The following is a 25864-nucleotide window of genomic DNA, read 5'->3' on the forward strand; positions in this document are numbered from 1 at the left end:
TTTCAGAATTTTCAAAACCCCAACTGCCACACCAGTACTGCACTTAAGCTGGCTGAGACCAGGTCTATCCACAGGATGCACAGAACTCTCAACCCTGTCAGGAAAAAGTTCTAAAAAGGAAAAATGATGGCTGATACAGGGAATAGAACCCAGAGTGTAACTGTTTAACTTGTTATTCCCTGTTGTGATTCTACTTTTCCTCCGCATCTCCTTCTTATGCTCTTTCTTCCCCCACTACAGCTTCTTTTCACCTAATATGTACTATGGTATTCTCATTCTACTTTTGCCTATTTTCATCTCTCAGTCTGCCTTCTTGTTCCCAAACTATAATTACTTGACCCAGTCTAGTGTTCATGCTGGTTCAGGAGGAGTGAGAAGGTGGATGTCCATCCTCAGCCTTCACATGCAGCAAGCTGCTGTCAGACATGTACACATGAGCTGCCACCCCAACCACTGTGAACGTGGTTCTTGACTATGAACTGGGGAAAAGAACGGCCAATTTGTAGAGGCAGTAATTAGGAAAATCAATTACAAGCAACTACAATATATAAACAAATAACAGGAAAACCTTCAAGCCTATAAGTAATAACTTGTGATGACAGTTTCACCAGTTTAGCTGCCTGTCTGCAACTCATGTAAATTCTGCTGAGGTTTTACACAGACAGAACTATAGAAAACTTCCTGTAATCTGAGCAATAAGAAACAGTAGGGCATTCCCAAAGGGTATTTTGGTTTCTGCCTATTTATAGAACTGGGTATTACCTTAATTCTCACTAATGTAGTATTTGATCCCAGCAGAATGTCAGTTAAAATTCTGGTTGGAGAGCACCAGCAGAGGGAAAAGGAAAAATGTTAAGGAACAAAACCTCCAAAAACTTGAATTCAAACAACAGGACCAGTGCTGTCCCATTTACATCTTCCATTAAGTCAAAGACTAAAAAGGAAGATCCTGTAACTAACAGTTTCTTTTAAAATGCCCCCTCCCAAATGCTAAGGAATGGCAAGTTTTTCAAGTCACCTCTAGATGCTAAAGAGGGAGCACAGAAAGCAAGTGTTCAATGCTGAAGCCTGTGACAACATTCACACCCTCCTGAGGATAGCAGAACCTACATAAGGCAATACCTAAAAGTCACACACAACTTCCCTCTACTGCTTTTACTGATGCTAAAATACCAGCATCTCTGTACCCAGAGTTTTCCTCCTGACGTCTGAGCTATTCTTCTCACAAAAATGTGTAGAAATTGTAACTCAACCAAAAGCATTAATCTTCTGCATCTAAACAAATTTCTACCTGCAGATTTCTTCTCATACCATATTCTAATTTTGACCTTTTCCTAAGTCACCTGTCACACTGCAAACAATCTCTTACTCTTCCAATACCAAATTTCTTCCCCTTGCTACTACAACATAAAAGCTATTCCTGTGAAGCTTTCCTATTTCAGGACTCTCTTCTATCAGCTCTTCAGTCTTCCGGGGCTGGATTGCCAGCATTTCCTGAGACGTGCCCCTCATCCTTGTTTTGCAACGCACACAACCTTACAGCTTTCCTCCAACAGACGCTCCTTTTACAGAGGTATGTTAATAACTAGATTTTAATTACTTAAAAGACTGGGAAAAAATTATTTTAAGACTATGGGAAGCCCACATCCACAATGGCTACAGAGCACAAGAACTTCCAGGTGTCAGCGCTGTACTTGACCACTGCCTGAATTATTCATTAATTTAAATAAAATCTGTACTGCTTAACTGTATGAATGTGTCCCTATTAGGCAGTTACTCGTACAAATCAATATTTTGTACAATTCTGCATTTTGTACAATTCTGCATACACTTTATGATAAGAAACTAACCTATTTTCCAAAAATATCACTTATGTGCTCAGTGCTATAAATAGTAATCTTTACTTACTAGAAACCTGTACACATCAGTAAGCTTTTATATATTATATATTGTTCAGGTTAGTAAACATCATCTAGCTATTTCTGTTTTAAGACAACAACAAGGTAAGTCTATATATGACAGCAGCATCTAAGTAGTATATTGGCAACATACTGCACGGCAGTATTTGTTTTCCAAGTCCTTCTGTATGTGAGACATGTGCTTAACAGCAGAAATAAGCCTGAAATATTTCTTGAAAGAATCACGGAATGGTTTGGGTTCAAAGAGACCTGAAAGATCCATCAAGTTCCAGACCCTCTGCCATGGGTAGGGACACTTTTCACGTAGTGTCCACGTAGCCCAGAGACCCAACAAACCTGGCCTTGGACACTGGTAGGGATGGGACAGGCTCAGGCTCCCCGAGCAACCTGTGCCAGTGCCTCATCACCCTCACGGGGAAGAATTTGTTCCTCGTACCTAAACACGCTCTCTGCTAGTTTAAAGCCATTCCCTTGTCCTATCACCACATGCCCTTGTCAGAAGTTCCTCTCCAGCTTTCTCGAAAACGTCCTTGTCCTAAACAGCGCAAACTTCCCGCGGTGCCCTCACGCCGCGATGGCTCGGGAGCCCCGAGCGCTGCCGGCGCCACACGAGCCGCCCGAGCGGCCCCGCCCGCCCGGCCCCGCCATGGCGCCCGCCCGCCCGGTACCTTCCAGGCCAGGAGCAGCACGTTCATGATGGCCAGCAACGGGCAGGGGCCGTTCTCGTTCTGGGTGATGACGGGCGTGTTTTCCTCCTTCCAGCGGACCCACTTGATGTGATAGACCGACTGGCCCGGGAAGCGTTCCTTGGAAGCGGAGAGGAGCTGGGAGCCCGCCGCCGGCCTGTCCCCTTCGGGCTCCGGGGCCGGGCCCCCCGAGGAGGCCCCCGCCACCACCGCCTCGTCGGCGTCGCTGTTGAGCTCGGAGCTGCTCGGGCAGCAGGAGTGCAGGTTGGAGAAGGACTCCAGCGAGTCCAGGCTGCGGGACTCCTCCCCCGGCGGGCTAGGAGCGCCGCTGCTCCCGGAGCCGGCTCCCGCGGGAGCGCTCTCCGAGGCGGGCGCCGCTCCGGGACTCTCCGCCACCGCCAGCCCCGCGCCTTCCGCGGCCGCAGCACCCTCCGCGGCCCGGGAGGGGGACGCGGTCTGAGGGGCCGCGGCGGGAGCGGGGGCCGGCGGAGGGGAAGGGCTGCGCCGCCCGCCGCCCTCCTCGGCCTCCCTGCAGCCGCCCTCGTCCGCCGCCGCCTCTCCCAGGCGGAGCCGGCTGGCAGCGCCCCCGCCGCCCGTCTGCAGCGAGCCCGGGGGCGGCGGGGGCTGCGCCAGGCTCTCCATGCCCGGCCCGGCCGCTCCGCTCTCTATTGGCACCGCAGCGGCTGCGCCTCCGCCCGCAACGCCCGCGACGCCATCACAGCAGCGGCGCCAGCTCCGCCCCGCCGGGGACGTGCGGGGGCCCCGGGGCGGGGCGGGCAGCGGGGAGGGGAGGGAAACAGGTGAGTCCGGCTCTCTCGGGGCTCTTCCTTGCAGTTTCTTATACAGTCGTACTATAAAAAACACGGCTGTGGCGAGTGTAATAGATAACTTGAACAATTTGATTGATAGGCTAATCGAAAGAGGAAGTTTAGGTTAGGTGTTAGGAAAATATTCTTTACTGTGAGGGAGGTGAGGTACTGGCACAGGTTGCATAGAGAGGCTGCAGCTGCGCCATCCCTGGAAGCTTTCAAGTCCAGGCTGGATAAGGTCTTGAGCAGCCTGGTCTAGTGGGAGGCGTCCCTGTCCATGGCAGGGGGCTGGAACTAAATGCTCCTTAAGATCCTTCCAACACCTTAACATTGTGTGATTCTGTAAGAATTAATGTGAGTGTATTACTCAGGCTTTACCCCAATGAACCTCTCCTCTCCCTACAGAAATCTTCAGCTTTTAATCACAAATTTTAAGTAGTCTTGGGATGATAAGGTTTTATCCTCTCATTTTATTCTCAGCAGCTCTCTAATTTGAAATCTGTAAGTACTTGCATCAGCTTCTGCAGCCTTACCTGAGGTACACTGACTGTAATTTTACATTCTATGTGCATTTCCATAACACCTTCTCTCACCCGTATCAGTGACAGATGGAAGTTGTTTTTTATTCTGACACGACAATAGGAATGGAAAAGCACAAATATAAAGGGCTGACAGTAAACTGAGAAACTTGGCACAAACTCTAATATAAATTATAAATCTTTGAGATGGCACAGTTGGTAGAAGAATCAGCATAAGAGAGGAAACATTTTGTTCAGATGTCTCACATTTGTATTTCTATGGAAGGATTTTCCTGTACCCTTGAATTGTGAAGAGAGTCTCAGAATGACAAGTCCCTGCTCAGTGGGGACACTGCAACGCTTCACAACATGTAGAGCATTGGGAGAAGTCGGTGACTTAAACAAAACTCTGAAAGTAAGTAAATTAGTTTGTGCAAGGAAAAAATGTGTGTCTGGTAAGGGGATGAAGGAAACCAGAGCAAAACTCCAAAAGTAAGTTAGTTCTGTGCAAGGGGCAGCCACGTACCCGGTGAGGGACAAAGCACAGCCCCGCTGGGTGCGCCCGCTCTGGGCGCGGCCAAGGCTCCTAGCGCCTGCCCCGGGCGCGCCGGAAGCGGCGGGAGAGGCCCCGCCCCTCGCGCGACCCCGCCCCTGGGCGTGTCCATGAGGATCCGCCCCTTCCGCCGAGCCCCGCCCCCTTGCGCGCGGGGCGGGGNNGAATACCGGCGTCTGGCGCGCGCGCGGGCGGAGGGAGCGGCGGCGCGCGGAGCGGAGGGAGCGGGGGCAGCGCTGCCGGGAGAGCCGTCGATCCCGGCCGATCCGCGGCCGTTCTGCGGCCGTTCCGTGGGCGGGAACAGTCCTCCGGAGCGGCGGGGGACAAAGCGGAGGGAGGCGCCCAGCTCGCCCCTCCCCATCCCGCCCGGCGCCGGTCTGGGGCGGATGTGCCGTGGGTAGGCGGCGGCGGCGGCGGCGGGGCCTGCGCCCGGCGGAGATGGATCTGGCGGGGACGATAATCCTGCTGTGCTCCTGCGCGGCGGGCGCTGGAGGTGAGGAGCCGCCCGGCCTCGCGGGGCCCTGGTTTGGGGCCGTCTCCCTTCCTCTCTACCTCTTTCTTCTCTCTTTCTCTCTCCCCCCCGGCGCTCGGGGCCGGGGGCGGCGGGCCCCGCTCTCCGGAGCGCCCCGGTGCCAGGGCCGCGGCTGGGCCGCCAGCCGAGCTCCCCGTTCCGCCCGCCGCTCCAGCCCGCCCGGGCCTCTCCCCCGCCGCCCGGGGCCGGCCTGGCGCCCCGGGACTTTCCCCGCCGAGGACCGGCTCAGTTGTCCTCCGCTCTGCCTCCCCCTCGGGTCCTTCTGTCCGCGCTCGGCTGTGTTTGTTTTCCCCTCCCGGCTCCGCTTCCGTCCCTCAGGACTTCCCGCTCGGTCCCGGTGGCCGCTTCCCAGCTCCCTGCCCTCGCCCTCGCTTCTCTCTCCCCGAAACCAGGAAGGACGGGCAGGCGGAAAGTTCGGCTTAAGGAAGTAAAAGAGGAGCCCGGGTTCTTCCCGAAGCGTGACCGTGCCTTCCAGGAGGGTCTCCGCTCTCCCAGGCCGGGACAAAACTCGCCTGTGTTTATGGGGCCGCGTAACTGTATCGGCTCCCGTTAGGAATTGTTTCTCGGCATTAGGAACTGGGCAGTTTCTGCACTGCTCCTGGTAATGCTTAATTGATCAAATCATGGCAGGGAAAATAGTTTCGACTTTGTACAGAGAAAGAGTTTCGGGAAGGGTGGACTTGGGAGGGTGTTTCTAGAGAACTGTGGGTGGAACAACTGATAAAGACTTGTTTCCTCTGTTTCATTTGGCACCTCTCTGATTTATCTGGGCTCTGCCTTTGTGTGCATCAATATGTAGGTTTATTAACAAAGAAGTTAGCGCTAAATGCTGCTGTTCCACACATTGTCAAAAAGTAACATCAAACGGTAGGTTGTACTTGTGGCTTAACCGTGAGAAAAAAAGCAGGGTGGTTTGCATGATCAGAAGCCATCCTGTTATTTATATGGTTAGGAGTGGGATGCACAAAAGAATTTAGGTTTTTCTTTGTAAATTCTTGTAAGCTACCGAGATATTTCAGATTTAATTGTTGGCATGCTTTCAAGGCGCCTTTGTTTTCTGAACTAAATGGTGCTGGCACAGAACTAACTCAAAATAATTAATTAACCAGTTGTTAGGGTTGTTTTCACTGTATAATTCCAGGCAGGCAGTTGTGCCTTAAAAATCGTAGTAAAAATGTGAGGTGCAGTCCTCTAGATGTGTAGAAGAAAGTTCATGAAATGTATTTCAGAAATTCCTGTTAACTTTTTGTTGACAGAAAAATGGGCACTTTCAACATTTCTAGGCACTAGGAAGCGCACCTCACTATTAGCTGGTAGAAGTGCATGTCCTTGGTGTGTAGCAGTGCAGGTAAATCTTTAAAGAAAGATTAATAATGCTGGATAGAAATATAGTGATAATGCCAATACACATCTCTAAAATATCCAGTAGGACAATTTTGGTAAAAGTCTGAATGTAATTGTGAATGATTTGCCATAGTTCTGTGTTAAATGAAAAATACACTTTTAAGTTTAAAGAAGGTCTGTTTTACCTGTGTTCACATTTCTAGAGTTTTTCTATACTGCCAATATCTTTATTTATTGAAAAATAGGGTTCTTCATTTGTATATTTTTCCTTCTAGGCCGGCATTAATATCTGTGTGGAAAGGGCAGATTCATGATTCTTAAAGAAGTTACTGTGAGAGCAGTGCAAACTGGAAAGGACTGAAAAGAACCCAACAATTTACATTTCATTTATGTGCAGTGCATCTGGTCTCGTTAATCTTACACAGATCTTGAAGCTAAGTTACATTTCTCTGTAAAGTTCTCTGGTTTTAAGCCACATAGGTATTAAATAGTAATAATTTTGGAAATTTCATTAATCTGCACTTTAAAAATAATTAGGGGTATGTATGTTTGGTCTAAGATTGGAGTATTTTTACGGGATACACAACTTTGAACTCTTTCAGAATTACACAAGGCCTTGTGCCTGTGTACTGTGCAGACACTCCACATATTCTATTGTAATAGTCTTTAGATGTAAAGGTATAGATTAACAGAACCAACTGTAACGTTAGCTCACAGCAAAGTATGAATCATAAAATCAACTTCTGAAAAATGGTGCAGCATAATTTGTAGGGTTTATTTGAGAAGGTTTAGTAAAATCTCTGTTTTCTTAAAAAAATTATTTCCTGTTGTTGTTTATATTGTTCCTAAAATTATGTGAAGGAAATGCAATCAAAAGCAATCAGTAGTGCTGCTGCACTGTGAAATGTTCTGCAGAGTCTGTCTTGGGCTGCTTCATAGCTTTTGGTAGGTTATGTCAGTGTGGTTAAAGCAGACACGTTCTCAGAAGTTTGGCCTAATAGGCCCAGAAACATTCTTGATCAGGTTCTGGTAATAGATCACTTCTAGTGTTTTCTTCTGCTTTCTTTGCTTGTGCTGCATAAATATCACCTTCATAAAACCAGTGGTCCAGCAGGTCAGTTTGAATACTGTTTAAATAGTATAAGAAGAAAAAGCCACACCATTTATTTTGTTTTCTTTCTGTTAGTAATTAGGGAAAGCTAGAATTTAGTTTCTGGCATATGGTGTCTACTTGAGATAGGATATATGTACCTTGACTTTTAAGAATTCTTTTTTTGAAAGTGAATCTCAGCATTTTCCCAACACTCCTCGCTTAAGGCATCTCTTCACTCACTGGTGCTGTCATGAATTTTGATGTGTGTGAAGTGGTGCTTAAGGTGGGTAATATTATTGGCAGCTTTTTGCAGCATGCTTTTTTGCACGTGATGAAGATGCATGCAGGTATATTAATCAGTACTTAATTATCCATACATAATGATGTTCGTAGAGGAGTGGAAATAACTAATTTAACCTCTCCTTCTACCTAAGGGTCATTAAAAAAAAAAAGGAAAGAGCAATAGCAAACACAAAGAAGAACTCTTGAGGTCTCTGACAAGCTTGGATTTAAGAGTGACCTTGCTTTGGCTAAGCTGATAAAATGCTGGCTATCATTGCAAATCTGTGATAAATAGTTTCTTGTCACTGGTGCAGCATGCTCTTTTTATGTTGCTAGGACTTCCAAGTTGTATCTTAGTGTCTTATGTTGGTGGATATTGAGCTGCCTGTTTCCCAGTGAACATAGGAGAAATTCTGCTATTTTTCTGGACACATGGGGGAGTTGTGGGAAGGCATTTATGAGCTATCAGCATCTGAATGATTTAGTTGTGTTCTTATTATAAATTGAGAAGAACAGTAGCCTTCATAAATATGGCAGCATTCAACCTTCAGCATTTATTTGGAGTTTAAAATAAAAACATTATAGCTGAGACAGTGCCTAGTCAAGACAGCTGTCAGATGGTTGTTTCAGAAATGCCTATGGTAATTAAAAATAAATAAAATCAGGTGTTTAGGTGATTGCTTTGAAGTACTGTTGCCCAAAAGCTTCAGACTGCAGTTTGTTTATACTTTTAAAAGATCCAAAGTTTCGTTTTTGCAGTATGGCAGAGCTGCTGTGCTGAGTTCCTGCTGTCTGGTGGTCCTGCCATGGCCATGCACTCCCACCTCTCCTCCTGGCATGAGAAGTCAATCCAAAGAAAAAAAAATTAATCAGTTCCTGCCAGATGTGTAACTAGAGTTGCTTTATTGAGCAAACCTAGGCCTGATGGGGAAGAAGAACTGGGACTTTCACAGGGTGGAGGAGAAGAAGGTCAATAAAAAGCAGACATCTGCTTGCCCTGGTGTTGCCATACTGTCTGACCGTGCCCTAAATGGAGGCCTCAGTGAAAGGAAATGATCCTGACTTGACTTCTTGATTACGTGCTTTTCTTTCACCAAAAACTCACTTGACCAGAAGAGAGAATATTTTTTTCAGCAGAATCTAGTGCCAGTGCAAGGGAAGAATGGAAACAGAGTTGATGTAAAAGGGCAGCAGGGCCTGCCCTTCTGCTGGCAGTTTTGAAACAACAGCCTGAATAAATTCTTCAGAGGAGTCCAAGTCAGGAGGTATATGGTAGAATTTCTGCCTTGCTAAATCTAAATACAGTGTACATTCTTTAATGTCCCATGTAAATGGAGCTTTTTTTGTAAGATAGATAAACTCTATGTTGAAAATAACTTGATGCAAAAGTTGCTTTGATTATCTTAATTGAAATTATAATAATAATTCTCTACAAGATGTTTATCGCATGCTGGCATTTTAAATCTGCAAATTACTGATGATGCTTGCAGTAATAAGACTTGTCTGGTGAGTTAGCTTGGTTTCTGAACAATTTCTGATACTCTGTCAAGTTGTATTCTGTGCTTTTTTCCATCCCACTAACAAACTTGAGTTGTGCTTGAGCTGTTTGCGTTTGTCATGCAAGTCTTAAATCTGAGTGGTTTAATGCAAACCTCATCTTTTAGAAGAGTGCATGCTTGATTTAGCCTCTTAAAGGAAGCTAAATGTTATTCTGTTTTATAATGATGTGTATACAATTAATAGATATTTATATTTACATGGGTAAACTTTCAGTACTGTTTATTACTAGTTGTGCATGGAGCTAGCTTCCATAAAAATGTCCTCCAGAATCTTCACAGGCACTGAGATTAGTCTAATCAGCCTGTAATTCTCCAGGCCCTCCTCCTTGAAGATTAGGATGACATTTGTCAGGAGCTCCCCTCTAGAAGAGTAACTTTTTAGAAAGGTGAAGCCTTGAAGTGGTGTCAGCCAGCCCCTCAGCACTCCTGGATGCATCCCACCTGATCCTGTGGTCTTGTGTATATCCAGGTGGCTGAAGTGTTCCCTTGCTCCTGTCATCTGCTGCAGGTGCTGCTTCTCTCCTGCTGCTGGGGAGGCTTTGTCTGGGGGGAAGGTCTTCATGGTTTTCTCTGGGGAAATAACTGACCAGGGAATCATTCAGCACATACCACGAGACAACTGTTACATGTGTTTGCTTGCCTTGTGCCAGGAAGCTTACAGCTAAAATCACATGGATGATCCAATTTAGCCTTTGCACAAGGCTGGTTAGAAGGTGAGAGTACATGCCTCAGACTCCATACCTGTCCACTGGGATTTGTTTGTTCACAACAACAACAACTGTAGATACTTCACAGCTCTCTAGGGATCCTGAAGAGTTGTATATCCTCATACACAAAACATCTTTCACAGGAACTGACACACTGAGCCATTTGCCTAAATGCTCTGCTGGATTCTGTTTTAAGTCCTTCCTGGTGTTTGGTTCTAAGCTCGTGAGAGTAAAGCTTCGTTCCTGCAGGGAATTTGTCACAGGAAATGCCACATCTAGTTTAGCAAGTCTTTGGAAGACTATACTGTCAAGTTCAAAAGCCATCCCCTTGTCAGTCTTTGATGTCTGTATCCTAAAGGGTTTCTGTCTCCTAGCTTAGTGTTTAGGTGAAGTGTAATGTTGTTTTATTCCACCAGATTGCCTGGAAGGCATCGCGCTGTTTTGTTTTGCTGATGGCAGCATGACACATGGAATTTGTGAAGTGGTTCCCACAAACTGCATTTAGGTGTTCATGGTTCAGTGTTTCTTACTTCGGCCTTCCTGCCTGTATCCTTAATTGAAAAGATCTTTGTCATGCAATCTTTGTTAAAGAACCCCAAACCCCTAGATTTCTATTTACAGAAAATAACGGCAGTAGTTTGTAACACAGGTTGGGATCTGGTATGTGCTATCATAATGACTTCTTGTGGTGTGCCACTTCCAGATTCTGTGAAAGAGTTCTTCCTTTTTGATGCACTCTTCTAATTACAGAAACTGGAGCCAGCAGTTCTACCTGCCTTGCGTACCTCAGTTTAATGAACTTTTGCCTCAGAATCCTCTATGGATTCTTGTGTTACCAAGGCTGAGCTACTTATTAAACTACCTTTGTAAAGAAGACAATCCCTTTGATAGGTAGCTGGTTTGATTACAAGGAGCGTGTGATCAGTTGCAGACTTTGAATACTGTAGCAATGTTGATGAGGTTTCTGGAAGTGAAACTGTTCATTTTGAAGCATGAAGTCCCTTTTTGGAGAAGCCATAATGCTCTAGGTGGTGTGCAGCTGCTCTGCTTAAGCAAGAAGAGAGCAGCAGGAGTGTTTGTGTTAAGTGTTTGCTATGAGAGTACTTAAAACATAAGGAGTTATTTAAGTTTTGGAGAAAGGGAAAAGAAAGTGTTGTTTCCCTGTGTGATCATATCAAGTGTATTAATTTTTTGTTGCTGTTGTTAAGAAGAAATATCTTTGCTTAAAACTCTCTGCTGTTCCATAGCAGGGAGAACAGTTATAAAACTTCTAATGTCAGTAGTCTTTTGCTGTCTTGTCACAGTAGTTAGCACTTAAAAACTATTCTTTGTGACTCAGTTAAATGCTGTCTCTCATCTTTTCACGTGGTCGTGAGACCTGGATCCAGTGCCAAATATTATTGGGTCTTCAGTAAGTTGTCACAGTTAAAAAAATTTTTTTCTGAGTGCCTGAAGCTGTTCAAAGTATATCTTGCAATACTGAGAAGAAAAATGGTCTGTAACAATTTAAGGAGTGCATTATTACAAGCTTCCTACCACAAAAAATTTAAAGATGATTCTGAAGCACATTCTGCAGTGTACTTACTCTCCAGTTTTTATCAAGTTCTTAATGCGAGTTTTTAATATAATAGTCTAGATCCAGGTTGACTTAACAATTAAAACTTTTTAAGTTTTAGCCTATATCAATGAATTTTAAAGCTTGTCTTCTTAAATGTTGACACTTCTGGGTCATATGCCTGGAATTGCAAAACATGTATCTGTAGTCAGGCACATGTATATTGTGCATGATCTCAAGGCAGTTTGGTTTGGTTTATAGAAGTTCTTGGGTTATAGGAGGTGTTAAGGTTCATTTTGGAGAGATTATGTTGGAAGTGATGAGAGAAACAACAGACACAGACAACATTCTTCATCCTCAAAACTCCTAGTTACTGAAACTTTGGTCCTCCTGTGTCTTACTGGGATTATAATTAATGCAGACTTTCTTGAACCACACATTTTAAACATTTTAAGATGCCTAAGACGCTTTTTTTTCTGAAAAGCTGAGAGAGAATGGACATGTATTTTGAGACTAAGAGTGCGAGAAAATTAGAATGAAGTTTTGTTATTGGACTGTATTTGCAGTTAACAATGAATTGTCAACATTTGCAGAAGCCTACAGTACTAGGAGAAAATTTGAATGTGATTTCTCTGCAGGATAGCATTAATTGAATTTTAAACAGATACAGCAATATAATCTTGTGCACATGGCTGCTAAATGCAAGCAGTGCATTTGAAAGTCTTGGTCATCATTTTAGGTATCTGAAGAAAAATAGCATAGTGCCTGAGAACTAACATTTAGGTTGGTTTGAAGTTAAATTCCTTATGAGATAGTATTGTTACTTCTTGCATAATTCAGAGTTCTTCTGGTTTTCTCCACAAATTGTATTTTGGGGTTCTTTTAGTAATTAGTCTCTCTTCCATCAGGATAGGAGGATAAAAATCTTTGCCATTTCTGCCATGAACTCATATTAACATAAGTCATAAATATTACCCTAGAAGGAATTGTACAAAATAGACTGAACTGAATCTACATCTCTGGAGATACATTTTAATAAAACTTTTCCATGTGGCAGAGCATTCCATGTGATACAAAATGTGTTGCTAGGTGTCATGATTTGCTCTTAATTTCCCTGGATATTTCACATGTAGAATACAAACATTCTGAGCAGATATGTGGTGTCATGACTGCAGAGTGAAGTTGGAAGCAGAATTTCAGGGAACCTGAAGAGAGTTATTCAGCTGTTGTACTTCTTATTTTGAATCAGGAGTGCTTTTCTAAAACATCTCTCGAGCATTCCTGTTGACAGTGATGTAGTTTGCATTGTGGGTAGTTTTGGAGTAAATGAACTATACTTGTTTTGATTGAAATTCAAGTGGAAGATGCTTTCCAAGGCCTATCTGATGCCCTTGTAGCTGCAGATTTTGTGTCCTGTCTGTGGGACTAGAGTAGAATGACTCTGATCTGTACAAAGGAGAAAAAGAAGTTAAAATGAATATAATGTGGAATTTGGGTCCTTGTTACCAACTGCTTTGCAGCACAGGTCTTCCATGCCTGGTGGTATGGTTATAACCTTGCTTGTCTCTGTTTTTCAGGCCAGTATGGAAATCCTCTAAATAAGTACATTAGACACTATGAAGGACTGTCCTACGACGTGGATTTGTTACACCAAAAACACCAGCGTGCCAAAAGAGCAGTGTCACATGAAGAACAGTTTTTGCGCCTCGATTTCCATGCTCATGGAAGGTCAGTGATGTTTTAAAAGGTGTTTGCTTTTAGTATTTTATTCATGTGTTCTAGTTGTAGTGAAATGGAAAGGATGAAATACAACCACCAAAATAACATTAGCTACAATACACTACATTGCACTGTTTGCAGTTTCTATGAAGTATTTTCTCTCATGTCCTGTTTAGGTATGAAATTGTTACTTGCAAGCACTTCTTCATACATCTGATGGTAACTGTTAATACAGTTGGAAGCTTAAATAATGGAATCATACTTGGAATAGAGTAGTAGTTGAATCTGAGTTTATAATGCAGTTTTGTGTTGCACATATAATTGTTTTTTTCTTCATAGTTTTCTTTTTCAAGAATTGTGGCAAACTGCCTGAGAAAATTTAATAGAGGAAAAATAATATTTCAAATTGCATTTGAAGCTGCAAAATAGGCCAAAAATGTTCTGGTTTGTGTGTACTGATATCTGATTTTTTATGCTATTGCGAAATTTAGGAATTATTTGACATGGGGAAAGATGGTTACTGTTACAGGACATGCTTTGCCTTGTATTTAACATGTAAGATCCAGTACAAAGTAAGATGTTCAGTGTGACCAACTGAAGTATAATTTCTAGGTTTTCACTTAGGAAAATCTCATTGTGATTTGGAATTGCCTGCTTTCTGTATAACCCAGGATAACAGGAAGAAAGTTATAGTATTTGTGTCTGTGTCTTAGTTTCTGTGACTCCCTCCTTTGCAGCACCGCTCTTAATATATTTCAGGAATGTGTGATGCCCTTCTTTTTCTTGTTATTTCAGTTGCAATTTAAGTATTTAGAACTTGATAAATAATTGTTAGCCATATGTTGAAACAAAAGAAGTTTAACAGAGAAAATAAAAAACCTGGGTCTCCGAAATCTGTTTGGGATTTTTTTTTTTTGAGTAAGTGTTTTGGTTTTGTGCCAGCTTGTCATTTCTTCAGGGAATGAAGTGTTCCTGGAGGTTTCTGCTGTAATGACTGAATTTCAGTGCATGCTGCTGGAAGGTCAGCATTAGGGTTGTATTTCTAAATGCTGTAGAACTACAACCCAAATCCTGAATTTGAAGTCTTGTCCTTAAAACCATGTTTTCAAGTGTGATTTTTAGTCCAAGGAATTTTATTGTTTAAAGAAGGGTCATAGTGCTGCTCTCTGTGCTGTAACTTCACTGTCAGTCTCTAGTTTTCCCTTTTAAATTGTTCTAATAAACATGACTGCAGAGTAGAATGCTCCAGAGGCTCCCCACAGTGCAAACCTTGCTACTTTTAAATCTCCAGCAAGGTTGCAAGACAGTGAAGTACAGTTTGAGCCTAATGCTGCCACTTCTAAGCTGCAGGCTGGTGGATAATTTAAGCTCATTGGAGTGTGCACTGCTGCAGAGAGAAACAGGCCTAACCACATTCCCAGCATCATCCTTGTGCTAACACTGCTAGTGTTAAAGCCATGCAAGGAATAGCATCTGGGAATGAATCTATCTAAAAATTATTTGGAAAAAAAAAATCAGTGTGACTTGAAGGGGTGATAGAAGAAGGATGAGACCACTCTTGCTGGGACCAGGCCACATTTCAGGCCACTTGAGCAGGTTCATCTTGTCATTGGTAAACATCCCATAATAATCTTCTGTAAGATAGAGCTGCTAGCTTAGTCTGTGAGTTCTCTTTGTGGTGAGAGGGTGGGTTGGAAATCCTTACCCTGTGAAAATGGTAGTTGCACCCGGGATAATGTCTAGAAAAAATTTCCTCTCTTACTTTACAGAGGAAGACCACACTTTAGTCAGTCAGGTTTATAAATATTTTGGTAACAGCTACCTTTACGCATGAAGAAAAATGTTGGTGTTTATATGTGGAATTGATCATAAATCCCTTTGGTTTGAGGCACAAATCCATCATTAACTGAGGAGGCTGATTGGAAACTGACTGTAAGGTCAAACCAGTCCATAATCTAGGAGTTGGGTAGTTTCCTGTGGCACATCTAACACTTCCTGCTAAAGAGAGGGTAGTTGACAGGATGTAAATTTAGTCCAAAGTTCCTGTTTATTAATTTGGATGTGTTCTTACAAAATATTTTCATTTTGCTTTAAATATGAATTAGGAAGGATCAAGTGAATTGGTTTTACTCCAGAGTCTGTTTATTGCTTTGAAGGTGTGTAGCAGTTTTAGAAGCTGTATAAATAGGATTGGCTTTTTGCAGTTGCAGCTGGTTTATTGTGAATAACTAAGTGATTTATGTCATAACTGAGAAGGACAAGATTAAACCTTTCTATCAGGCATTGGAGTTACTTTGTGTGAAGGTAGGAAATAAAGCTTTTGTAGAACACTTGAACGATGTAGATATAGGCCATGGACTTTTAAAGTGCCGTGGCATTTAAAAACAGATGGTGAAACTTAAAGGCATTCAGTCAACATGAGAATTGAGGTTCTGAAAACTTATACCTGATCTTTTTCTGCATGGCCTTTTACCAAATGGTCCATTAGGGTTTGTCCAGGTGTAGTGGTTTATTGGCACACAGCTGTCCAAATTGCATCCCCTTAACTTAATAAATACAGTAAACAGCTTCTACGTACGATGACTGAAATGACAGGCTTGTGTTTTGATTTGGATTCTGATGAAATGGCTGTGTTTTGTAGCCAGGAAACAATGGAAAAGCTGTCCTAATATTTACTGCTGTTCTCTGCTGGCAGCAGCAAGTGAAGCTGGGCCACAGTGGTTCTCAGGCTGTCTCTCTGTGACCACTTGGAACTTTTAAACTTCATCTTTTGGTGTGTGCCAAAGGAAGCACCTGCTGCTCACATGGCCAGTCAAGATGGGAAAGTGATTTGGCTGCTTATTTTTCAGTGAGGTTAATTGGTTCTTCTGTTCAGTGTAGAGGCAAATTTGCTTTAAGGAGGAGGAGTGCAGAACTAAGCAGCCGTGGTGAGAGGGAGGATGCAGTACCAGCCTTTTCAGTGGCAGTGCTGACATATGCCAGATAAGCATTCTTCAGACTTGCAGTTTCATTGTCCAGAAAATGGCTGGCAGCTACCAGTATTTTAAGATTGTGTAAGTAGCATCTGTTCTTTTCAGTGGGCTGTTTAAATTTAAGAACTATATCTCATAGTACCCTTCTGTTGAAAAAGGAAAAAATAAAAACACCATTTAAATATTACATATTTATACCAAATTAAAGGGCCCACTTAACTATGGGCTCATAGTTAAATAATGAAATAGATACTGAAATGATGGAATTAAACCCAAAGCTGCCTTTTTTCTTACCAGATTTAGTATTTCTGCAAATGAATGTATAATGTGCCATCACTGAGAAACTTCCTCTGTTTAACTTTCATCTGAAAGTTGGATGCCACACAATATACTGCTCAGAATAGAAATTTTTCAAAATCTTTGGTAATATAAAATACAACTTCTTATGGTAAATGCAATGAACTAGACTGAACCAGGCACACTGTTCAATGCTGAAATACTAACTTAGTAGGACAACTAAAATTGCTGAAACTGAGCTACAAATCCTTATTAATTCTTTTTAATAATAAACCGTGTATGAGATTAATCAGCATTATTGCTTCCCCAGTGGTGTAACATGTGTTTATTTCTGTAATGCTTCAACTTGGAAGGAATATGAAGGTTTGAAACGATCCTGGTTGTGTATGACAGCTCTTGCACCTGCCAGTTCATATTGAGTGTTCTAGTGTGATTTAATTTACCGTGCCCTTTGAGTCCAGGGAAGGCTCACACAAAGTTAATAAATGCACAGTATTAATACCAGGAACTTGGTTAATATAAAACAGTTTTTGAACACACCCCACAGCCCTTCCCCCCAAAAAGCAAAATACAGCACAGACTCCCCAAAATACATGCATTGATTCAAAGAAGAACAATGCCTTTGGCACTGGCTTGAGATACAGTGAAGCATTTTAAATAGAGTAACTTCCTTTTGCATGTCAAGGTAATGTCAGTAGTTTCAAAAAGGAAGTTGAGACATCACTCAAACTGACATTGGATTTTTACTGTCTTCACCTGATCACAAAATGTGCACTTGCACTTGTTCACTTACTGGACACAACTCTTCCCTGCAGAGTAAATGGAAAGTTTTCTTCCCTTTTTCAGTAGAAATATTTGCAATATATTAATCATAGAATGTCTTGATCTGAATTCCTATCCACTGTAGAATGTCAGAAATATGCAGAATACTTCATAGTGATTTTGAGGACAGAGCTTAAAAAACTTGATGTCTGATATTCTAACTGTACTTCTTTACCTAGTGACAGAACTGGGAATTCCTGAGATGCTAATGCATTCAGAAGGGAAAAAATATGTCTGTGGATTGTTTAACTCTATTTTCAGTCAGACTTTTATTTAATACAATACTAATAACTTATGCTTTCTAATTCTTTGCTTGATCCTGTTAATTGTCCATCCACACCCTCTTTCAGCACCCCTAGATTAGTTGATGACTCTTGCTTGGGAAAGGTGCCCACACAACTTGAGTGAACAGTTGAACTTTCAAGTGGTACTTAACACATGATAACACCTGCTTATTATTAAATTAAGGATGTGTCAATAATTTCTTTAAGATGTTTTACAGTTTAGCTACATTTTTTCTGTAGATTTTACCCAAAATTCTGTTTTTTGAGAAATATTGTAAGTTGTTCAGACATGTTTGTAGGATCATATGGTCTGTACATGGTCCTTATAGGAAAACTGTGGACCACAAAATTTCAGTTCTTAATTAAGTCTGAGGGGTTTTTTTTTAATTCTTGATTCTGTAGTAATCTGTAATCCTTCATACTGCCCTCGTTACTCAGAGCTGGGAAGTGTGTTTGAACATCATTGTTTGCCATATTTGAGTAGGTTATGAAAACAAAGGAGGATACCTGCAGAGAAATACTTAATAAGCTGAATTTTTGAAGTGGTGTTCTGAGCATGCTGCCATGCTGAGATGGACTGAAGTAACTGAGCTAGCTACTCTTGCATTGAAGAGGACTTTATATTGTCAACTTAAGGCTTTTATTACACTAATGTTCTTTTTATGGCTTTTAATTTAAGTACTTTTTAAATTGTCCATACAGCACAGTGCTCAATTAATGAAATGGGTCTGCCTTCTATGTTCTATGAGCCTGTCAGAACAAAAAGCAAATTCAGTATTACTGAACTAATCTGAAAATGTATGTTGTGTCTCGTTCAATTCCATGTGCACTTAAACACACCCCTAAACAACTCAGCTTCTAAAGTAGGTTGGTTTAGCCATCATCAAACAGAACCTACTGGGTTGCCTTTGTGAGACTTGGGAAAATAGTTTTTATTAATTTTACTAAGTGAATTTTTCACAAGATTCACTTACTGCAACTTATTTTAGTCCTGAATTTGAAAAGGAAAAAAATTTTATATCTTTAGTTCTTACTGTAGTCTTTTTAGTATTATTCACTGCTCTGTGGCAATTCTTCAATCACTACCTATCAATTGGACCTTTTAAGTTCTATACCTTGACAGATAACTTGTCAGACAAGACACCTGTGAATCAGGTATCACTTCCTACACCTGTTTTGTCAAAAAAAAAACCCCAAAACCAAGCCCACCCTTTGCTGGTGCTTGTAGGTAAAGCAGTTTTATTTTGCACAGAATTGGCAAGCAGGGTCCTAGGTTCTTACACATTCTTTAGCTGAAATGAAGTAAAAAAATTCTGGAGGCTGAATCTGTGGGTTAAATGTCTTGCATTTTATGAGTTTAAATACAGAGAGCTGGATTATGTGTAGCCCTCAGGAAAAAAAGGCATTTGATGATTGACTTGGGTTTGTGTGGGAGACACGTGGTACAATGGTGTTGGACTGGTTGGGCAGCCCAGCTGAGGTGCAGCATTTCCACTGTACTGCTTAAATTGGTATTAATGGTTTGCAGCTCTACTCCCTGGCCAGCAAGCTTTAGGAGACACAGCCATGCTCTGAGAAAGCCATGTTCATAAAATGTGTATTTAAATGAATGTACCTAAGCTATGTGCTCATATTATCAGCTAGTGGATTTATCTTCTGTGTCCTTACTAGTTTAACTAAGAAAGCTTCTTTCCTAACTACTTCCATAGCTTGAGTTCAGGTAGTAACTTTGCTTGTGCTTGTATTCTAGTACATCTTTACCTGTTTTCTGATTTTTGATATCTTATTTTTGTTAGAACATGGTGTTACATATAAATAGTCAACTTGATGTAAATACAAATGAGAAGTTATTTTCACTAAACAGGAAACCGGGAAGTCAGTTCTGTACTGAACTTCCCAAAGAAGCTTTACTGAAAGGAGCGGGGGAAAAAGTCAACCTTGGGTAAAGGCTGTTCTGCCTTTAAAATCTGTACACTGTCCTCTTCAGGACAGAGAGATACTTTCTCCGATTGTAAATTAGCCAACATGTAGCTTCTTGTAATCCTACTTGGATGGTTTCTGTTATCGGAGCTAGCTTGTGTTTGCAGCTATGCATATCAAGAGTAATCAGTGGGAAATGCTTTGGAGTGAAGGCTGCATCCTCATTGTAGTGTTCTAGAATACCAGGTTTAGCAAGTCTGACTTCAGAAGGTCAGGAAAGACATCTGAATAACCACAAGTGCCATCCTAGAGGTGCTAATGGAAAACAAACCTAAGTTGCAAGCATTCTAGCTGGGATGGCTGAGTGTTGAAACACTAGAGATTGGGATTTACGTAAACACTTACTAGGGGATGATTCTGTGTGCATCTAGGTGGATCAAAGAGAGTGATAAACCTGGAGACCCTATCATGTGCTGCTTCAAAGATAAGTTAGTGTAACTAGCAGGACTGTGGGAATTATCAATTAAGTGATAAAGTATGTTGTGTGGGTTTAATTGTAAGTTAAAACAGTGAAAAAAAAAACCTTCAAGTATGATGGTTCTGTAGAATTGTGGATAGTATAAATCCAGTATTAGGCTGGTAAGCTGCCTTCTGTTCACTACAGCTCAGAGCTGGAATGAGTGTGACAGTCTTCAGGGAACTGAGTGCTTTATGGGATGCCTCATGGAAGCAGTTAGAAGGAAGAGCTCAAGTTATTATCCCTGTCTATTTATAGGATCACCCTTCCATTTTTCCAAGAAGAGAGTCTTTGAGTTTTTAGGTAGGAAAAGTAAGGATAAGAGACTTGCACTTCAAGCAGAACAGTATTTTCTAGATGCTGACTTGTGAGGAGGGTGATGGAGCCATGGCTGCGAGGATTTTTCTGGTTCCTACTGGGAAGAAAAGACTGTGAGCCTAAAAATGGACTGTCCTGTCGCCCTGATTTTTTAAGATTTTCTAAGCCTTCTGATGTTTGCATTCCTGTAGCAAACGTTCTCACACGCTTTCTGTAAATAACTTATTGTTTTGCATTCTTTTATAGAAGAGGAGAAATTTGATAGACTGTTGATTTGTCCAGTGTCATTGGAGAGGTGGCACTTCCACCCTCCAATCCACTGTCCCCTTTAAAAATCTATAAATGTTAAAATAAAAAAATAAATTTCCCTTTTTACCTTGAGAACAGTGTGTTCGCGTTGTGTTTTTTCGTGTCCTATAGTGACACTGTCCTTGTACTGGAGTCATGTTACATACTGCTGCCAACTCATCCCCTTCAATTTCCTTTCCCCAGCCACTTCTTTCAGCTGTGGAATGACTCCTCCAACTCGTTTTTTCCCTTTCTCTTTTCTCAACAACCTCCTCTGGTCACTTAATGATTCTGTGGGCCTGTCACCAGTTACAGCAGTTTGACTGTGGAAAGGCAGAAAAGGGAGAGCACCAAGTGTCCTTTTTGTATGCCAGATATCAGCTTTTTCTGCCAGTTGTGTGCAAGTCTGCAGCCTTGGTACCAGTTACCCAATATACTGGGCATTGCATTGTGGTGAAATCACTGATCTTAGAAGGTAACTCTTAACATTAAAAAGAAATGGAATAATAGATTATGCATTAACTCTTGCATGTAAGCCTTTATACACCCTTTACCAAATGTTGGCAGTGTATAAACATGGTTTGTTTGTTTTTTGTTTTTTTTCTTTCAAGTACCTGCTCTGATTAGAGCTTAGGATGACATAACTTGAGCCCATGGGAAAGTACTGGGTCTTAGCTAAGTGTGATGCCCTCAACTATAATTTTTCTTTAATTATGACTGATTTGCTGTGTTTCTTGCATATTGGCCATAGTCCCCCTTAAGTAAGCTAAAGAGAAATAAAAATCTACTTCATGATAGTCTTTTGGGTACTGCCATTAATATATAAAATGTATTTTATTATCAAAGCAGATTATATAATTTTATATGTGTGTATAGATTTAAAAGTTTTTGCCAAAATTCAGTCTACAACCAAGTGGGCAACCATACAGTAACTGAGTAGTGTTCCCTTAGCATATCAGTTTTCAGATCTGTGGAAAACAGTAGCAGTAACAAATAAGCAAGGTCAAAACTTAGTCTTAATTGATTTAATTCTGTTCTAGAGATCACTACTGCTGGGAAGTTTCTTGTATGAGGTAGAAAGTGTGTAAATAAAAGAGACATTATTTTTCTGAAATTAATTAATCTTCTGTCTGGTGTGTTTCTAGGCTAAGGAATAGCTTAGCTTGCACTAAGAATTTGGTGCATGCTGTAGAAATTGTAATTGTCAAAAAGCTTATTTGAAGCTTCTTGTCCCTTCCATTGTGGCTAATTTAGCAACCATATTCAGTAATTGTACAGACAGATTCATTTAACTTCCCCAGAGTCTCCTGTCCACAGAAGAATCATGAAGTTACTGGGTTTAAGCTGGGTTAGAATTTATGTTTGAAGTTTGGTGATGTGCTAAAGTTGTTAATTATTGGAAGTAGAGATGAAGAGATGCTTGTTTACTCCTCCACCCTCCCCAACCCTTTTCCTCCCCACAGTCCCAAGTTGTCTCTTCCCTCCTTTGGTGGGGGAGAAGTAAAGGAGTATTTGTCAATTTTTCATTATTAAGAAGGTGAACAGTTTATACAGATTATCCTGTTCTCATCAAGCATGTTTGAATGACTAAGAAAAGACCTGTTTAAAAATAGCTGAGAGATGATCAGGTTATCTAATAGTTTAACTAAGTTAAGAAATCAAATAGAGAATTGCTAGTGTGAAGCACAGCTGAGTTTTTTTTGTATTTGTAATAATTCTCTAATAATAGAGCCCATTTTATTAAAAGACAGATAATCAGCAACGTCAGTTAGAATATTTAGTGTTTATTATGTAGCAATGTGGAAAGCAAGGAGAGGGTAAAAATTAAAGCAGAATAAATAGAGGCTTCCTAAACTTTAAACTGGTGAAACTTTTAATTTGCTACTTCTAACTTCTAAGAGTCCATTTTGAAGTGACATGCAGATAATGTTGACAGAAGGGTATCCCACAGAAGGAACAACCATTCCCAGCTTCATTAAACTCCACTGAGCCCTCTTTCCCCCCAAAAGCAAGCCCTGGAGTGTCGGATGTGTAGGCAAATCTCAAGGCTGGCTCTAAAGCATGGCTAGGTGGGCACCAAGGGTAGCCCATGACTGCACCACCATTGTCCTGCTGGTTTGTAAGGGTGAGAGCAGCCCCTGAGGATGCCCTGGGTGGCTGCACAAATCAGGCCTAGGGCTCATCCATCCGTGGTCTTGGGGTTGCACTAAGCTTAGCTTGGTAAATTACCAACTTTTAGGCTGAGATCAGGTCCTGGGGTTTCCCCCCACTTTGCCAGTACAGATGGGAGTTAATACATCAGAAGTCCTGCATTCTTTTGCACTGTGTACTTCAAAGCGTTACAAAATTGCTGGTGCAGTTGAGTATTAAGAGACAGCTTCTCCTCAGTTTTCTTTGCAACATACATGAATACAACCAGAAAAATGTAATTTTAAAGAAATGGTGTATACATTTCCGAAAGAAAAGTGCTATATAGGGTGAGGGTTTTTTCCCAAAAAAACTTCCTTTCATGAGGAAAGGTAAGAAGTCTTCTATCAAATACTGGAGAAGAGAGGAGAGATTCTAATGGGTCCCAGATTTCTTGCCATTTAACTTCAGTTCAAATGCACTGAGAGTCTGATTCACCCTTCAGTGTGACAGCTCAGTTACGGGGAAAGCTCAAAACTGGAGCTCAAATCTGTGTAACACCCTGAGCAGTGTATTACATCCAAAGTGAGTAAAACTTTTTCAAGTACTTAAATGAAGTTCATCATATTGTCATCAGTGTTGGTTTAATTTCTTTCTGCCTGTTTATTTTTAACTTCTGCCCAGGAGAGCCACGTAAAGTGGCTGCATAAAGTGGCTGTGCCCACCACCCCACCCTCAAAAAACTTCTTGGGTAATCTTGGGTAGTCCTGCCATGTGTCTCTGGATTGCTTGTTCCTGTTTTTTCCCCTTCCTCATGAACCTCTGGGTTGCCAAAGGACTGTTGTGGCAGAGGTAGTAAAAAGACGAACTTGAAGAACGGTAGTTCTTATTTCTTGTCTCAGTGATGCCAGTATCTGGGTGCACAGTGAACTGTTCCTTCCTTTGTAACAGGAGGATCTTCCTGATAAAATACATCTCTACTGAACTGTGGCAGGAGCACTGCTGGGCTTGGCACAAAGCCTGAGTCTCAGGGAATTGCAGAAGTTTAATCTTCCCCATCTGCAAGCCACATCTCAGAGTTTCATTACCTCGTAGTAGATACCTGTGACACACTGCCAGAGGAGAGTACTTGCTTTGAAGCTTTATTAACACTGGCAGTAATAATAAATATAGTTTGATTGTGAAATGCTGTTTGCATTATAGCATAGTCAACATGAGTCACTACAGCCCTTCCCAGGTTTTAAGTGTAGGCAAGACTTTTTTTGATCTTGAAGTTTGCATCTTAATGTTTCAAAATACTTAGAACTGTGGTGTCATATTTAATGTGCAGGTGGAAACTGAAGATACACTTTGTGTATGCTTCAGCTCATTAGTAAAAAGTAACTACATTTAATAAACTTTACACTATGGCTCTTAATTGCCTGGGTTATTTCATTGGTGGCATACTTGGATACTAACTTTCACTGTGAAGGTCAGCTCTGCTGGTCATGGTTTTTAGATGAAGACTCTAATCCAAAAGTACTCGACTTACCAGAGTTACTTCTTGTGTAACAAATTGGTGGCATAACTATAATATTCCTTCAATTTCATCAATGGAGAAGGAAAAATATAGGAAGAAAATCAAGACTAAAATAGGAATGGTTGAAGTTTCAGCAACTTCGTGATCTGTATTTGCACAAATGTTTGTACAAAATTTAAGAGAATACCAAATAAAATTCTGAAGCAAGCTAATGGCTGCTACAGGTATGAATTAGTATAATGTCAGGTATTTTAAAACACTTTGGTTATGTTGCTTGCTTGAATGAAACTCCTGTTGTCATCAAGCAAACTGTGTCATATAGAGATTGGCAGTAGGATTTACATTAAAGTATGTAGTGTTGCAACTGAACCCAATCATTTAGTGAATAGAGCTGTTTCCATTGTTGTTCAGGTAACTCTACCAGTTTGAGTATATTTATTAGATGTTGTTGACTGTCTTATTTTTTGAATTTCACTTGAAACTTTGATTAACTCTCCTACATTCATTTAAGTTATTTAAATCTTAGGTGTCATCAATAAAAGTAAAATAAGTGAAAGCTGCTTTTATCTGTTCTGCTTCACAGTGCTGTAAAGTAAAATAGTTGCATTTTTCCTAAGCTGCTTGATTGTCTTCTGAAGAGCTGGGAGCAAGTGTATAGTCCAAGTCAGCACTTTAGAATTATGTGTTTAAGTCTAATGTGTTTTCTGGCTTTAATCTTGTAAACTTAGCTACTTATATAAAAAGCATCTAAAGAATCTTGCTTTAAAAATCCTTCTAGGCTTAAGTCTATTTCTTGTACAGTAAAAACATTTTCTACAGATAAATTTTACAAGGTCTGCAGATTGTTTGCACAAAAATGTTGTTTTGAAGTACCTTTTTTAGTGCTCTTGTAGCTGAAGCTCAAAGCCAATTTACTATCTTGTTTTATTCATTTTAGACAGTTCAACCTTCGAATGAAGAGAGATACATCTCTTTTTAGTGATGACTTTAAAGTAGAAATATCGAACCAAGTAATTGATTATGATACCTCCCATATTTACACTGGACACATTTATGGTAAGTATAACCTTTTAAAATGGATGAAAGTGTAGCAATTGTAAACAGGAATTTTCTAATAGTATGTGGAGAAAATTAGTATCAGTATTATTAGATTATTGTTAAACTTTAATAATGCATCTAACACATTTAAACTCCCATCTGCTTTTATATATGAGTCACACTTAAATGAGTATTTTATCTAATAATTTTCATACCCATAAAACTTGAATTTCAAATCTGTTTAGAAACATACTCTTCATAGAAGTCTGATGCATTTAAAAAAAAGAGAGAAAAGTTGTATACATTGAAGAAAAAAGAAATAAGGTGCCATTTTTAGTTTAAAGGAGTAAAAGGAATATAGAGTTACCATCATTAAGGGTAATATATCTGATTTTAGTAAATACAAAAGATAAAATTGATTAAAAATGAAGTAGAATAATAGAATTAAAAACAGATGGAAAGAAGAAATGGATTAAGATTTACTCT

General features: G+C 41.0%; 2 protein-coding genes across 3 annotated transcripts in view; one reads left to right on the forward strand and one right to left on the reverse strand.

Moving 5' to 3' along the window:
• Nucleotides 1–3338, reverse strand: part of MINDY2 (MINDY lysine 48 deubiquitinase 2) — a 32628-nt gene extending 29290 nt beyond the window's left edge. For both annotated transcript variants that reach the window (XR_005953728.1, XM_041418881.1), the window contains exon 1: nucleotides 2588–3338. Coding sequence is in view for 1 of the 2 variants with exons in the window: in XM_041418881.1 (XP_041274815.1) it covers nucleotides 2588–3247 (660 nt within the window). In the remaining variant the exon portion in view is untranslated. The remainder of the gene's footprint in view (nucleotides 1–2587) is intronic.
• A 1333-nt stretch (nucleotides 3339–4671) lies between these two features.
• ADAM10 (ADAM metallopeptidase domain 10) overlaps nucleotides 4672–25864 on the forward strand; it is a 41933-nt gene continuing 20740 nt past the window's right edge. Inside the window, exons 1-3 of the mRNA XM_041418589.1 lie at nucleotides 4672–4978; nucleotides 13135–13285; nucleotides 25278–25396. Of these exons, the coding sequence (XP_041274523.1) occupies nucleotides 4924–4978; nucleotides 13135–13285; nucleotides 25278–25396 (325 nt within the window). The 5' untranslated portion in view covers nucleotides 4672–4923. The remainder of the gene's footprint in view (nucleotides 4979–13134; nucleotides 13286–25277; nucleotides 25397–25864) is intronic.

This window comes from Onychostruthus taczanowskii, unplaced genomic scaffold (assembly GCF_017590055.1).
Source record: "Onychostruthus taczanowskii isolate IOZ18803 unplaced genomic scaffold, ASM1759005v1 scaffold6, whole genome shotgun sequence".
In the NCBI taxonomy this organism is placed as follows: Eukaryota; Metazoa; Chordata; class Aves; order Passeriformes; family Passeridae; genus Onychostruthus; species Onychostruthus taczanowskii.